Genomic DNA, 12,663 nt, shown 5'->3' on the forward strand with positions numbered 1-12,663 from the left:
TCCCAATTTCATGATACGCATAGGCTCAACATTTTCCAATGATGGTGGTTTATTGGTGAAACCTATACGTATACATCAACATCCCAAATTTAATAGAGTTACCTTCGATTATGATTATTCATTAGTGGAATTGGAAGATTATGATTTAAAAGACTTACCCTTCGAGGTAAAATATCCAAAATTACCCTCCTGCCATGAGTTGGTAGATGGTACAGTGTTACAAGTATCCGGTTGGGGTGATACATATGATAAAGTTGATGATATCTATCATTTAAGAGCTGTTCAAGTGCCCAAAGTTAATGAGATGAATTGTGAGAAATCCTATAATACCACTATTACCAAACAAATGTTATGTGCTGGCTATGTAGAGGGTGGCAGGGATGCGTGTCAAGGTGACTCCGGCGGTCCATTGGTCCTGAATGATACTTTGATGGGTGTTGTCTCATGGGGTGCTGGCTGTGCCCGTCCTGATTTTCCTGGAGTTTATGCTCGTGTCTATCAGGCATTACCTTGGATTGCTGAAAAGACCGGACGTTATTTGTAATCATATGTTGACTTTCATTGAGAGATACAAATTTTATATTGAAAATAAATAAATCAGATAACTTGAGAAAAATTCTTTCAAGGATTTTTCTTATACTATGATAGTAGATTTTTTGTTATTTTTTCATGCGGTGTTTTTCTTTATCAGTTTTTGCTGGAAGCAAAAGAAAAAAAAATTTAATTATGACGCATTATATTGTCCCCAAACAGTGTTGTAAGTATTGGATATTTTTCCCTTAAAATGGGCTATTTCTATAGGAAATTTTGTCAAAATTGTATTTCCATAGACAATTTTGCCAAGATTTTATTTCTATAGACAATGTTGTCAAGATTTTATTTCTATAGAAAATTTTGCCAAAAATTTATTTCTATAGTAAATTTTGTCAAAATGTTAGTTCTATAGAAAATTTTGTCAAAATTGCCCCAACACTGCCCCCAAATACTGCCTAACATTTTTTAAATCTGACATGAGTACGTATGATTAATTTTAAAAAAATTTTGAACAGAGAACTTTTACCAAATCCCAGCAAAAAAAGCGTCGCCAAAAAAGTGATGCAACTGTGATTTTTGGATCCGGAAGCGGTGCAAAATTGGCGCAGAAGCGATGATTTTACCATGTTAAATTGTCATAGGACGGATGTCCATCATTTCCACAGCCGTTGCACTATATTTGCATCACTTCTTAAGATGTGATCCGAATTAAGTGTTTTGGATGTGACTTAAAAAAAATTGTGATATTTTACCAAATAAATATTTTTTTATGATTTTTAATTTATTCTAACGCTTGCCTAAAACATTTGACCTCAAATTCGCAATTTTTCTAGAATGGATTTAGCATTTTTTTTTTGACAAAATTTAGACAATGTGGAAAATGGAATGGAACCACTTAAGATATTATTTTCCTAAAGTTTGAAAGAGTTCCTTTCCCATCTCAACACTACGAATTTATTTCCAATTTGAATTATAATATAAAAATAATCAAAGAAAATTTGAGTACTTTCGAAACGATTTGAAACAAAGAGAATTGATAGGGTAACTATGGGAACCCAGCAAAAAAAATTGGAAGTTCTTCCTAAGTCATTACTTTTATTATACATCCAAAAATGCTCTTCTAGATTTATAATTTTCACTTCGCTAGAAGTTCTTTTGAAGTAATAATTATATACGGTATATATAAAAAATTAATTATTTCTATAGAAAATTTTGTCTAATTTGAGTTCTATAGAAAATTTTATATCTATTTTGTAAAAATTTTATTTCTATAGAAAATTTTGTCAAAAGGTTAGTTCTGTAGAAAATTTTGTCAAAAAATTATTTCTATAGAAAAATTTTTCAACATTTTATTTCTATAGAAAATTTCGTCAAAATTTTATTTCCATAGAAATTTTTGTCAAAATTTTATATATATAGAAAATTTAGTCTATATTTTAATTTTGTAGAAAATTTTGTGAAAATTTTATCATTATAGAATTTTTACCAAATTGTATTTCTATAAAAAATTGAAAATCTACCAAAACTTCAAGGATTCTACCAATCTACCAAACTGTAAAAAAATCTACCATTTTTGGAAGAATTCTACCAACTGTGGCCACCGTGGTTATACCTATCAGTTATAATGGTGAGATTTCGGAATGTTTCAAAGCTTCTCCAAGTGGCTATAAAAAGAAGGTCCCTTGTCATTGAGCTAAACATAGAATCGAGCAGCACTCAATGATAAGAGAGTAGTTCACCATATAAAGAAAAGTAATTATTTCTATAGAAAATTTTGTCTAATTTTTAGTTCTATAGAATTTTTTTCAAAATTAAAAAAAAAAAGACAATTTTGTCAAAATTTTATTTCTATAGAAAATGTTTTCCAAACTTTAGTTCTACAGAATGTTTTGTCAAATTTTTATTTCTGTCGGAAATTTGTCAAAAATTTTTTTCCTATAAAGAATTTTTGTCAAAATTTTATTTGTATAGCAAATTTTAAATTTGTATATAAAATTTTGTCTTAATTTTATTTCTATGGAAATATTTGTCAAAATTTAATTTCTTTGGAAATTTTTACAAAAAAAAATTGTCAAAATGATTTTTCTATAGAAAATTTTGTAAACATTTTATTTCTATAGAAAATTTTGCAAAAATTTATTTTGTATAGAAAATTTTGTCAAAATTTTATTTCTATAGAAAATTTTGCCAAATATTTAATTTCTATAGAGAATTCTGTCAAAATTTTACTTCTATAGAAAATTTTGTCAAATTTTTATTTCTATAGAAATTTTTTTTCAAAATTTTATATCTATAGACAATTTTGTCAAAATTTTATTTCTATAGAAAATTTTGTCAAAATGTTAGTTCTATATAATATTTTGTCAAATTTTTATTTCTATCGAAAATTTTGTCAATTTTTTTTTCTATAGAGAATTTTGTCAAAATTTTATTTCTATAGAAAATTTCGCCAAAATTTAAATTCTATAGAAAATTTTGTCAAAATTTTAGTTCTATAAAAAATTTTGTCAAGATTTTATTTCTATAGAAAATTTTAAAAACAAATTGTCAAAATGTTTTTTCTATAGAAAATTTTGCCAAAATTTTGTTTGTATAGAAAATTTTGTCAAAATTTTATTTCTATAGAAAATTTTGTCAAAACTTCATTTCTATAGAATATATTGTCAAAATTTTATTTCTATAGAAAATTTTGTCAAAATGTTAGTTCTATATAATATTTTGTCAAATTTTTATTTCTATCGAAAATTTTGTCAATTTTTTTTTTCTATAGAGAATTTTGTCAAAATTTTATTTCTATAGAAAATTTCGCCAAAATTTAAATTCTATAGAAAATTTTGTCAAAATTTTAGTTCTATAAAAAATTTTGTCAAGATTTTATTTCTATAGAAAATTTTACAAACAAAATTGTCGAAATGTTTTTTCTATAGAAAATTTTGCCAAAATTTTGTTTGTATAGAAAATTTTGTCAAAATGTTATTTCTATAGAAAATTGTGTCAAAATGTTATTTCTATAGAAAATTTTGTCAAAATGTTTTTCTATAGAAAATTTTTGGAGAGGAATATTTGGCAAAATCTTCAAAAACATCAAGAATTCTACCAATCTACCAAACAGAAAAAAAAATCTGCTATTTTTGGTAGAATTCTACCAACTGTGTCAACCGCGGATATATCGCTCAAATTTGTGGATTTCGTATCGATTTGATACAAAATGAATCGATAGGTCAATTGCGGTAGGTAAATGGTTCTTCCTACACACACATCTTTGGAATAGTAACTAATGCATACAGAGAAATTGCTTAGCTACTTCGTAAGTAATTTTCAAAAATTCCATTGCAAAAATATAAAACTATAAATCTGAGCATACTAACATATTGCTCTAGGGAAGATGACATATTCAAATAATTTTTTGTAAGGACATGGGTGCGTATGAATAATATTATTAAATTATTTATCTTATGAGGACATGGGAGCGTATGAATAATATTAATATATTAATGGTCTGAGAAATTCTGCCAAAATTTTAATTAATCTATTTACAAAATATTCGAGATATAGGGAAAGAGTTTCTTATTCAATCAATCAATCCATTGTGATACCACATATGGTAAAAGGGTTTTCTTCTCGATAAGTGCCACTCTATTTAAAGGGACCTCCATTTTGTTGTCCATTGTATGGGAAACCACTTGGAGATGCCTTGAAATGTCCCTGTATTATTTAGAAAAGATAATCTAGTTTGAACCCATATTTCTTTATACGTTAGTAACTTTTCTATATAAAGCCTTTCAAAAATGTTAGAAAAGAATTAAAAAAACATAGATATTTCTTTTATAAAATCTTTTTTTTACGATAGATTATTTTAATCATTGTCCTGAATCAAATATCACATATTCTTATTGTTATTTTTCATAAATCGAGACCAGTGGTATTGGCAATCCATGGTAGTATGGATGATACACGAGCATAGACACCAGGATAATTGGGTTCAGCACAACCATAACCCCAAGAGACAACACCAACCAAAACACCATCAATAGACATGGGACCACCAGAATCACCTTGGCAAGCATCCTTACCCCCCTGAGGATAACCAGCACATAACATGCGTTCGGTAATGACTCCGATTCCACTGTAGGCTTGTTCGCAAACATCATTGGTAACTTTGGGAACTTGAACTGCTCTCAAAACATCACGGCTTTCTTGGGGGTCTTTGGTATTACCCCATCCAGAAACAGTAAGAAGGGTTCCTTCAGCCACTACATCTTTAGCCTTGGGCAATTTGGCATAAGTCAATTCGAAAGGCAAAACACTTTCGTCATAATCCTCCAATTCCACGATGGAGAAATCATAATCTACATTAATGTTATTGTAGTCCCAATGTTGATGAATGCGAATGGGCTTAACCAAGAGACCACCATTTCTAGAGTAAGAGGAACCAATACGTATACTGAAGTTGGGATTGTGTTCTGGATCCCGATCGGTACAATGGGCAGCGGTTAAAACAAAGCGTTTGGCAATCAAAGAACCTCCACAATAATGCCATCCATTTTGAAGGGATACTTGGAAGGGAACTTCCTTAATGTCGGTCTCATAACCACCAACAATACGGCCATCCAGACGAGGTAAATGTACAGAGGCAGCCGAGCAACCAGCAGCAAAGAGTACAGCAAAACTGATGAAGGAATACATGATTCACAAATTTTCCAAACGCTAATGTTTAAAGACCACAAACTAATGTTGATCAAATCAAAATTGAATGGAATTTATAGGAATTTTATAGGTCATCTGTGTAGGGAATCTTACTTGGACACCCTTGAATGTGACTGCAAGTTCATTGATTTCATATATACAGGGGTATACAAAGAGATTTGCGATAAACCCACGCCCACGTTATTAGAAGCAGAAGGTTATAAGATTAGAGGTCTACATAAAATCGGTTATTGGCCAAATTGAATTATGGCTTTTCATTGATTTGCCTTTCAACGGGTTTAAATCACTTCATAATCATTCAGTGATAGTCTAAATATCTTGGTAATCGTTTGTTTGATTTTACAGACCTTTCATGTTTGTGATTTTACTAGCAATAAATTATGTATCAAAATTATCGCAATGTGGAATTTGTTTTACATGCAAACAAAATACTTGCATGGTCTCAATTTGCCTAATTGTATAGGAAAATTTCCAAAAAGGCAAACTAAACGTGTGACTAATGCGAAGCGATATCAAACAAAATGAAATCATTTGGTTTGTAAATTTGTCCTTTTAAGCTTATGATTAATTTAAAAAAAAAATATTAATCAGAAATATGTTGCAACAAACTTGAGTAAGGACTTAGCTATTTGAAAACAAGTAAGGAAAGTCTAAAGTCGGGCGGGGCCGACTATATTATACCCTGCACCACTTAGTAGATCTAAATTTTCGATACCATATCACATTCGTCAAACGTGTTGGGGGCTATATATAAAGGTTTGTCCCAAATACATACATTTAAATATCACTCGATCTGGACAGAATTTGATAGACTTCTACAAAATCTATAGACTCAAAATTTATGTCGGCTAATGCACTAGGGTGGAACTCAATGTTAGTAAAAAAATATGGGAAGCATTTAAATCTGAAGCAATTTTAAGGAAACTTCGCAAAGTTTATTTATGATTTATCGCTCGATATATACGTATTAGATGTTTAGGAAAATTAGAGTCATTATTAGGCGATTTTACAAGGAAAATGTTGGTATTTTGACCATTTTTGTCGAAATAGGAAAAACATATATATGGGAGCTATATCTAAATCTGAACCGATTTCAACCAAATTTGGCACGTATAGCAACAATGCTAATTCTACTCCCTGTGCAACATTTCGACTAAATCGGAGTTAAAAATTGGCCTCTGTGGTCATATGAGTGTAAATCGGGCGAAAGCTATATATGGGAGATATATCTAAATCTGAACCGATTTCAACCAAATTTGGCACGCATAGCTACAGTGCTAATTCTACTCCCTGTGCAAAATTTCAATTAAATCGGAGTAAAAGATTGGCCACTGTGGTCATATGAGTGTAAATCGGGCGAACGATATATATGGGACCTATATCTAAATCTGAACCGATTTCAATAAAATTTGGCACACTTGACTACACTACTAATTGTACTCTTAGTGCAAAATTTCAACCAAATTGGGGTAAAACTCTGGCTTCTGGGACCGTATTAGTCCATATCGGGCGAAAGATATATATGGGAGCTATATCTAAATCTGAACCGATTTCTTCCAAAATCAATAGGGATCTATTCTGAGCCAAAACACATAATTGTGCCAAATTTTAAGTCGATTGGATTAAAACTGCGACCTAGACTTTGATTACAAAAATGTGTTCACGGACAGACTGACAGACGGACATCGCTATATCGACTCAAGAGCCCACCCTGAGCATTTTTGCCAAAGACACCATGTGTCTATCTCGTCTCCTTCTGGGTGTTGCAAACATATGCACTAATTTATAATACCCTGTTCCACAGTGTGGCGCAGGGTATAAAAATATATATCTTCTTATGAGAAGATATATCTTATGAAATTCCAAAATAGGCTAACTAAACGTGTGACTAATGGGTGACTTTTTGTATCATATCTAATTTATCACAGTTGTTTTTATCTCTAGCTCTTTCTAATCGCTTTTTAGAGTATATCAAACAATTATAGCATCGCAATCCATGGGTATTTGTATGTTCAGTAATAAGTTTATGAACAATTTTCATTAGCATGTCCATTTATTTTTCACATAAATTTCTTCGCCTAAAAGTATGCTAATATTTCAAATTCAAATATGTTGAAATTGACAAACAGGTGGCTACGCCAATTTCTCTGTACAAGTCAATTTCTCATATCCAAAGCGAATACTGAAATAGTTAAGTTTTCGGCCGTTTTGGACACCCTAGATCCTACATAGGGCTTAAGCCTCCTCTCCAGTGATTAGAATTTTTTGAGGATGCAATGATTTGAGGACCATGGCATTGCGCTTTATATAAAAAAATGTTTTTCATATTACAATTCAAAATTCAAAGCCAGATTTGATCGATATACCCTTCGCAGTGTTAGAATATTTGCTCGTGAGCTGAGAATGTTAGACTGAATTTTACGAAAAAGGTCAGCTGAAAATTTACACCTTTGATTGGCCACCAGAGCCCAAGTGTCACTGATGGTAATGGTGTGGGCCACTGTAACGGCCGATGGTCGTATCTATCGACTGTGGAGTATCTATCGACTGTGGAGTGGAGGAAAATATATATGCCACATATTATCGGGAAAAAGTCCTAACGACAGTAGTGCCCTGGGCAGATAAACATTTAGGCCGTAGATTATGGTCATTCAATAGAACTCAACACGCATCAACTAAGAATGGCATAAAATGGAGGTTACTCGCTTCATATCTACTGATCAATGGCCACCAAAATCTTTAGATTTCAATGCATTAGACACTTGCCTCTGGGACATTTTGGATTGTAAGTTTAGCTCTAAAAAAACACCAAAGTATTGACCATCTCAGGACGACACATCGCCAGGAATGGGCCAAAATACCGCAGAGTCACTTTGGTGCAGCGTGTGTTGACATTATCGAACGTTTGAAAGCTATAACTCGTGAAAAGGTAGTCAAATCGAACAAATCTTCTTTGCTTTCGAACAATAAAATTTGAACAAATTAAAAAAAAATAGCCCACAACTTTGTTGCATTACATATCAGCCCCCCTGTATGATCCTCAGATCTAACCTTATTGTTACAATTGCTCACCTTTCGAGGACATATTGACCTTGCATATGATTTCACTTTCTTTTCCAACGCTTTGAAATAACTCAAGTTTTGGTAAATATTCTCTGATTAATTATTTATTAAAATTAATCATACGCACCCCTGTTCGAATTAAAATAATATCTGGTAGCTATCTTAGTATAGCATACACCCCTCAAAATTGTATAATAAAATAAAAATATAGGGTTCTACTTTCTTACGACATTAATAAGACCAAGGTTAGGTGGCAGCCCGATGTATCAGGCTCACTTAGACTATTCAGTCCATTGTGATACCACATTGGTGAACTTCTCTATTATCACTGAGTGCTGCTCGATTCCATGTTAAGCTCAGTGACAAGGGACCTCCTTTTTATAGCCGAGTCCGAACGGCGTTCCACATTGCAGTGAAACCACTTAGAGAAGCTTTGATAAGACCAAGAGAACAATAAAAAAATTAAATTTGGTCTTATTAGGTGCCTATCCCAAAAGATAAACATTTTCTAAATTTCCTTTGCGATGGTTCGGTGGAACTGAAAAATGTTGATTTATGTTAAGCTGTCTGCCAATATTTTGGAAAAATTTTATCGGATGGATTCAACGGTAAAAAAAAACAAAACTAGAAATGCCTATTTGTTATAGGTACTTTTTAGTTAATGTGGTATTTGAATGAACTAAAAAGTCAGATTGAAATGAATCCGGATAAGCTAACCTAACCATGGTTCGAATGTCACACCATTTTGGTATATAATTCTTAGTTCTGATTTTATTGTCAAAATCCGTATTGTTAAATTCTGGAGGACATATTGATCTACCCTTTGATTTCACTTTATTTGCCAACGCTGTGAAATAACTCAAGTTTTGGCCAAATTTCTCCGATTGCTAACTTATTAATATTAATCATACGCACACATGTTCCAATTATAAAATGATTAGATAATAAAAGAAATCGTGGTGATTACTAACTAGCATTATAATTTAAATTTAATATTTATTTATTTATTTATTTTTTTTAACATAATTTATTATAAAGGGTGATTTGTTAAGAGCTTGATAACTTTTTTTTTTTAAAAAACGCATAAAATTTGCAAAATCTCATCGGTTCTTTATTTGAAACGTTAGATTGGTCCATGACATTTACTTTTTGAAGATAATTTCATTTAAATGTTGACCGCGGCTGCGTCTTAGGTGGTCCATTCGGAAAGTCCAATTTTGGGCAACTTTTTCGAGCATTTCGGCCGGAATAGCCCGAATTTCTTCGGAAATGTTGTCTTCCAAAGCTGGAATAGTTGCTGGCTTATTTCTGTAGACTTTAGACTTGACGTAGCCCCACAAAAAATAGTCTAAAGTTGACGCCTTGCATGATCGCATGATCTTGGTGGCCAACTTACCGGTCCATTTCTTGAGATGAATTGTTCTCCGAAGTTTTCCCTCAAAATGGCCATAGAATCGCGAGCTGTGTGGCATGTAGCGCCATCTTGTTGAAACCACATGTCAACCAAGTTCAGTTCTTCCATTTTTGGCAACAAAAAGTTTGTTAGCATCGAACGATAGCGATCGCCATTCACCGTAACGTTGCGTCCAACAGCATCTTTGAAAAAATACGGTCCAATGATTCCACCAGCGTACAAACCACACCAAACAGTGCATTTTTCGGGATGCATGGGCAGTTCTTGAACGGCTTCTGGTTGCTCTTCACTCCAAATGCGGCAATTTTGCTTATTTACGTAGCCATTCAACCAGAAATGAGCCTCATCGCTGAACAAAATTTGTCGGACGTAAAGCGCGAAACACATTTCGAACCGAACACTGATTTTGGTAATAAAATTCAATGATTTGCAAGCGTTGCTCGTTAGTAAGTCTATTCATGATGAAATGTCAAAGCATACTGAGCATCTTTCTCTTTGACACCATGTCTGAAATCCCACGTGATCTGTCAAATACTAATGCATGAAAATCCTAACCTCAAAAGAATCACCCTTTAATAACAAATTATAATGAACTATGCCAAACAATTTATTGGCAGTTTACTGAAGGAATTTCTATGGTAAAAGTAGGCTTGAAGTTTTTATTAAGTTTTTTATATATGGGGGGTTAGGCATTTAATTTTATATTGTCATAAAATTTTAAAGAAATGGGCAAAGTAGTATTTTTAATTATTTTTTATTTAATTTATCAAATCATCTCATAGAAAATCAAAGAACTCTTTTCGGCCATTTTGCTGATTGACCTTGTCCAATATCCAGTCCCTCAAATTCCATACATTAGAATATATACCAGGGTAACCGGGTTGAGCACATCCTTCGCCCCAAGATACAATACCAGCTAATTTATTACGAATTGCCAGTGGACCACCAGAATCACCTTGGCAAGCATCTTTGCCACCTTGATCACGATCACCGGCACACAACATTTGCTCAGTAATGCGACCCTCATAATCGGCATTACATTGCTCACGGCTAACCACAGGAACTTTAACCACAAATAAATGATGAGGCGAAGCACCACCTTGGACCAAAGCTCCCCAGCCAGTTATTGCAGTTTCAGTACCAGGAAGTGGTTCTGAATCGATAAGATCTATAGCACGTATGTTATAACCATTCAGTGGTAAGGGAGTAGATAACATCAAAATGGCAACATCATAGTTGGTGGTTGGGGGATCATAGGATTCGTGCATTAAGATTTCTTTAACGGGGACCATAACACCATCGCCACCGGTGCGGAAGCTTGTACCAGCTACTACCATAAATTCTCCGGGAACAGCACCAATGACACAATGGGCAGCAGTGATGACAATGCTCTCCGAATATATACTACCACCACAGATATGCCTATACGCACTCTGGGGACTAAAAATACTCCTCTTACGTAAACTTATTTGATAGCCATAGGAAGTTATATCAACAGGTTGACCACCAACAATGCGAGATCCTTCCAAATATCCTTCTACAGATTCCTCCAAAGGTAGAGTATGGCCGAAAGCCAAGAGGGAGATCAGAAGGACTAGTCCAAAATGCATTTTACCGTAAGACGTTGATATTCGTAAGAAATCCAAACGCAAACTATTTCTAAAAGGCATTTGGTTCTGCTAAGTACAGGCTATATATTTTTTTTCAAGTGCTTAGATAGTTGGAGGGAATTCCAGGGGTTTGATAGATTGCAAGTTGCATTTTATGCAATGGCATTGTGATAGCGATTTGTCAATTGTAAATATCAGTAACGTAAATGGGATTACTTTCTGGCTGATAAAGTGGCGTTTCTTTCAAAAACCTAGCATACTAACCAAACCTATTCAAGAAAATACTTTAAGTCTACACTCTTAAAATTCCTTTAGATAAGAAAATATTGAAGCAATATTTGAAATGGAGAATGACAATTTTAAGGTTCTAAGGGTTTTGAAAGTTCCTATAAAAGTGCAACACATTTCGTAGATTAAGCATCATTAGTTTCTGTGGTCTTTTGGGAACATTTGAGCTATGCGTTTCTTCATTGCCTTTGCTGCCCTCTTTGTGGCTGGCTGTTCAGCTGCCGTACCTCGTATGCCTCGCTTGGATGGTCGTATTGTTGGTGGCTTCGAAACCGATATCAAGGATGTGCCCTTCCAAGTATCCCTTCAAAATGGATGGCATTACTGTGGAGGTTCCTTGATTGCCAAACGCTTTGTTCTTACTGCTGCTCACTGTACCGATGGTGATTCCGAGTTCTATCCCAACTTCAACGTTCGCCTAGGCTCCTCTTTCTCCAGAACTGGTGGTCTCTTGGTTAAACCCGTTCGCATTCATCAACATCACAAATATGATGGCAGCACTGTTGACTACGATTTCTCCATTTTGGAATTGGAGGACTATGACGAAACCGTCTTGCCTTTCGAATTGACCTATGCCAAATTGCCTTCTGGTGATGATTTAGCTGATGGTACTCTCCTAACCGTTTCCGGCTGGGGTAACACCAAGAACCCTAATGAAGACAATTCCGTTTTGAGAGCTGTCCAAGTACCCAAAGTAAGCAAAGATGTTTGCGAGAAGGCCTACAGTGGTTTCGGAGTCATTACCGATCGTATGTTGTGCGCTGGTTTTCCTCAAGGTGGTAAGGATTCTTGCCAAGGTGATTCTGGTGGCCCAATGGCTCGCGAAGGTACTTTGTATGGTGTCGTCTCCTGGGGCTACGGTTGTGCTGAACCCAATTATCCTGGTGTCTATGCTCGTGTCTCATCTGTCTTGCCTTGGATTGCCGAAAAGACTGGTCTTTCCTTGTAAATCGATGAAATGAGGACATTTCACCTTGCAACAAAATTCTAATGTTAATTTTAAATACATGAAAAATATTTACTAAATAAAAAATCCGATATATTTTA

General features: G+C 33.8%; 3 protein-coding genes across 3 annotated transcripts; 1 reads left to right on the plus strand and 2 right to left on the minus strand.

Moving 5' to 3' along the window:
* Window positions 1-4,353: 4,353 nt before the first annotated feature.
* LOC142240940 (trypsin 5G1-like) lies at window positions 4,354-5,230 on the minus strand. The gene has a single exon (XM_075312685.1). The coding sequence runs from the start codon at window positions 5,218-5,220 to the stop codon at window positions 4,438-4,440; it is 783 nt and encodes a 260-aa protein (XP_075168800.1). The 5' UTR covers window positions 5,221-5,230; the 3' UTR covers window positions 4,354-4,437.
* Window positions 5,231-10,456: 5,226 nt separating this feature from the next.
* Window positions 10,457-11,403, minus strand: LOC142240931 (trypsin zeta-like). Its single transcript, XM_075312677.1, has one exon. The coding sequence runs from the start codon at window positions 11,386-11,388 to the stop codon at window positions 10,495-10,497; it is 894 nt and encodes a 297-aa protein (XP_075168792.1). The 5' UTR covers window positions 11,389-11,403; the 3' UTR covers window positions 10,457-10,494.
* Window positions 11,404-11,744: 341 nt separating this feature from the next.
* LOC142240942 (trypsin-1-like) lies at window positions 11,745-12,663 on the plus strand. The gene has a single exon (XM_075312687.1). It carries the CDS (start codon window positions 11,786-11,788, stop codon window positions 12,563-12,565), a length of 780 nt encoding a protein of 259 aa, XP_075168802.1. The 5' UTR covers window positions 11,745-11,785; the 3' UTR covers window positions 12,566-12,663.

The sequence above is a fragment of the Haematobia irritans genome, chromosome 5, assembly GCF_050003625.1.
Source record: "Haematobia irritans isolate KBUSLIRL chromosome 5, ASM5000362v1, whole genome shotgun sequence".
Lineage (NCBI taxonomy): Eukaryota > Metazoa > Arthropoda > Insecta > Diptera > Muscidae > Haematobia > Haematobia irritans.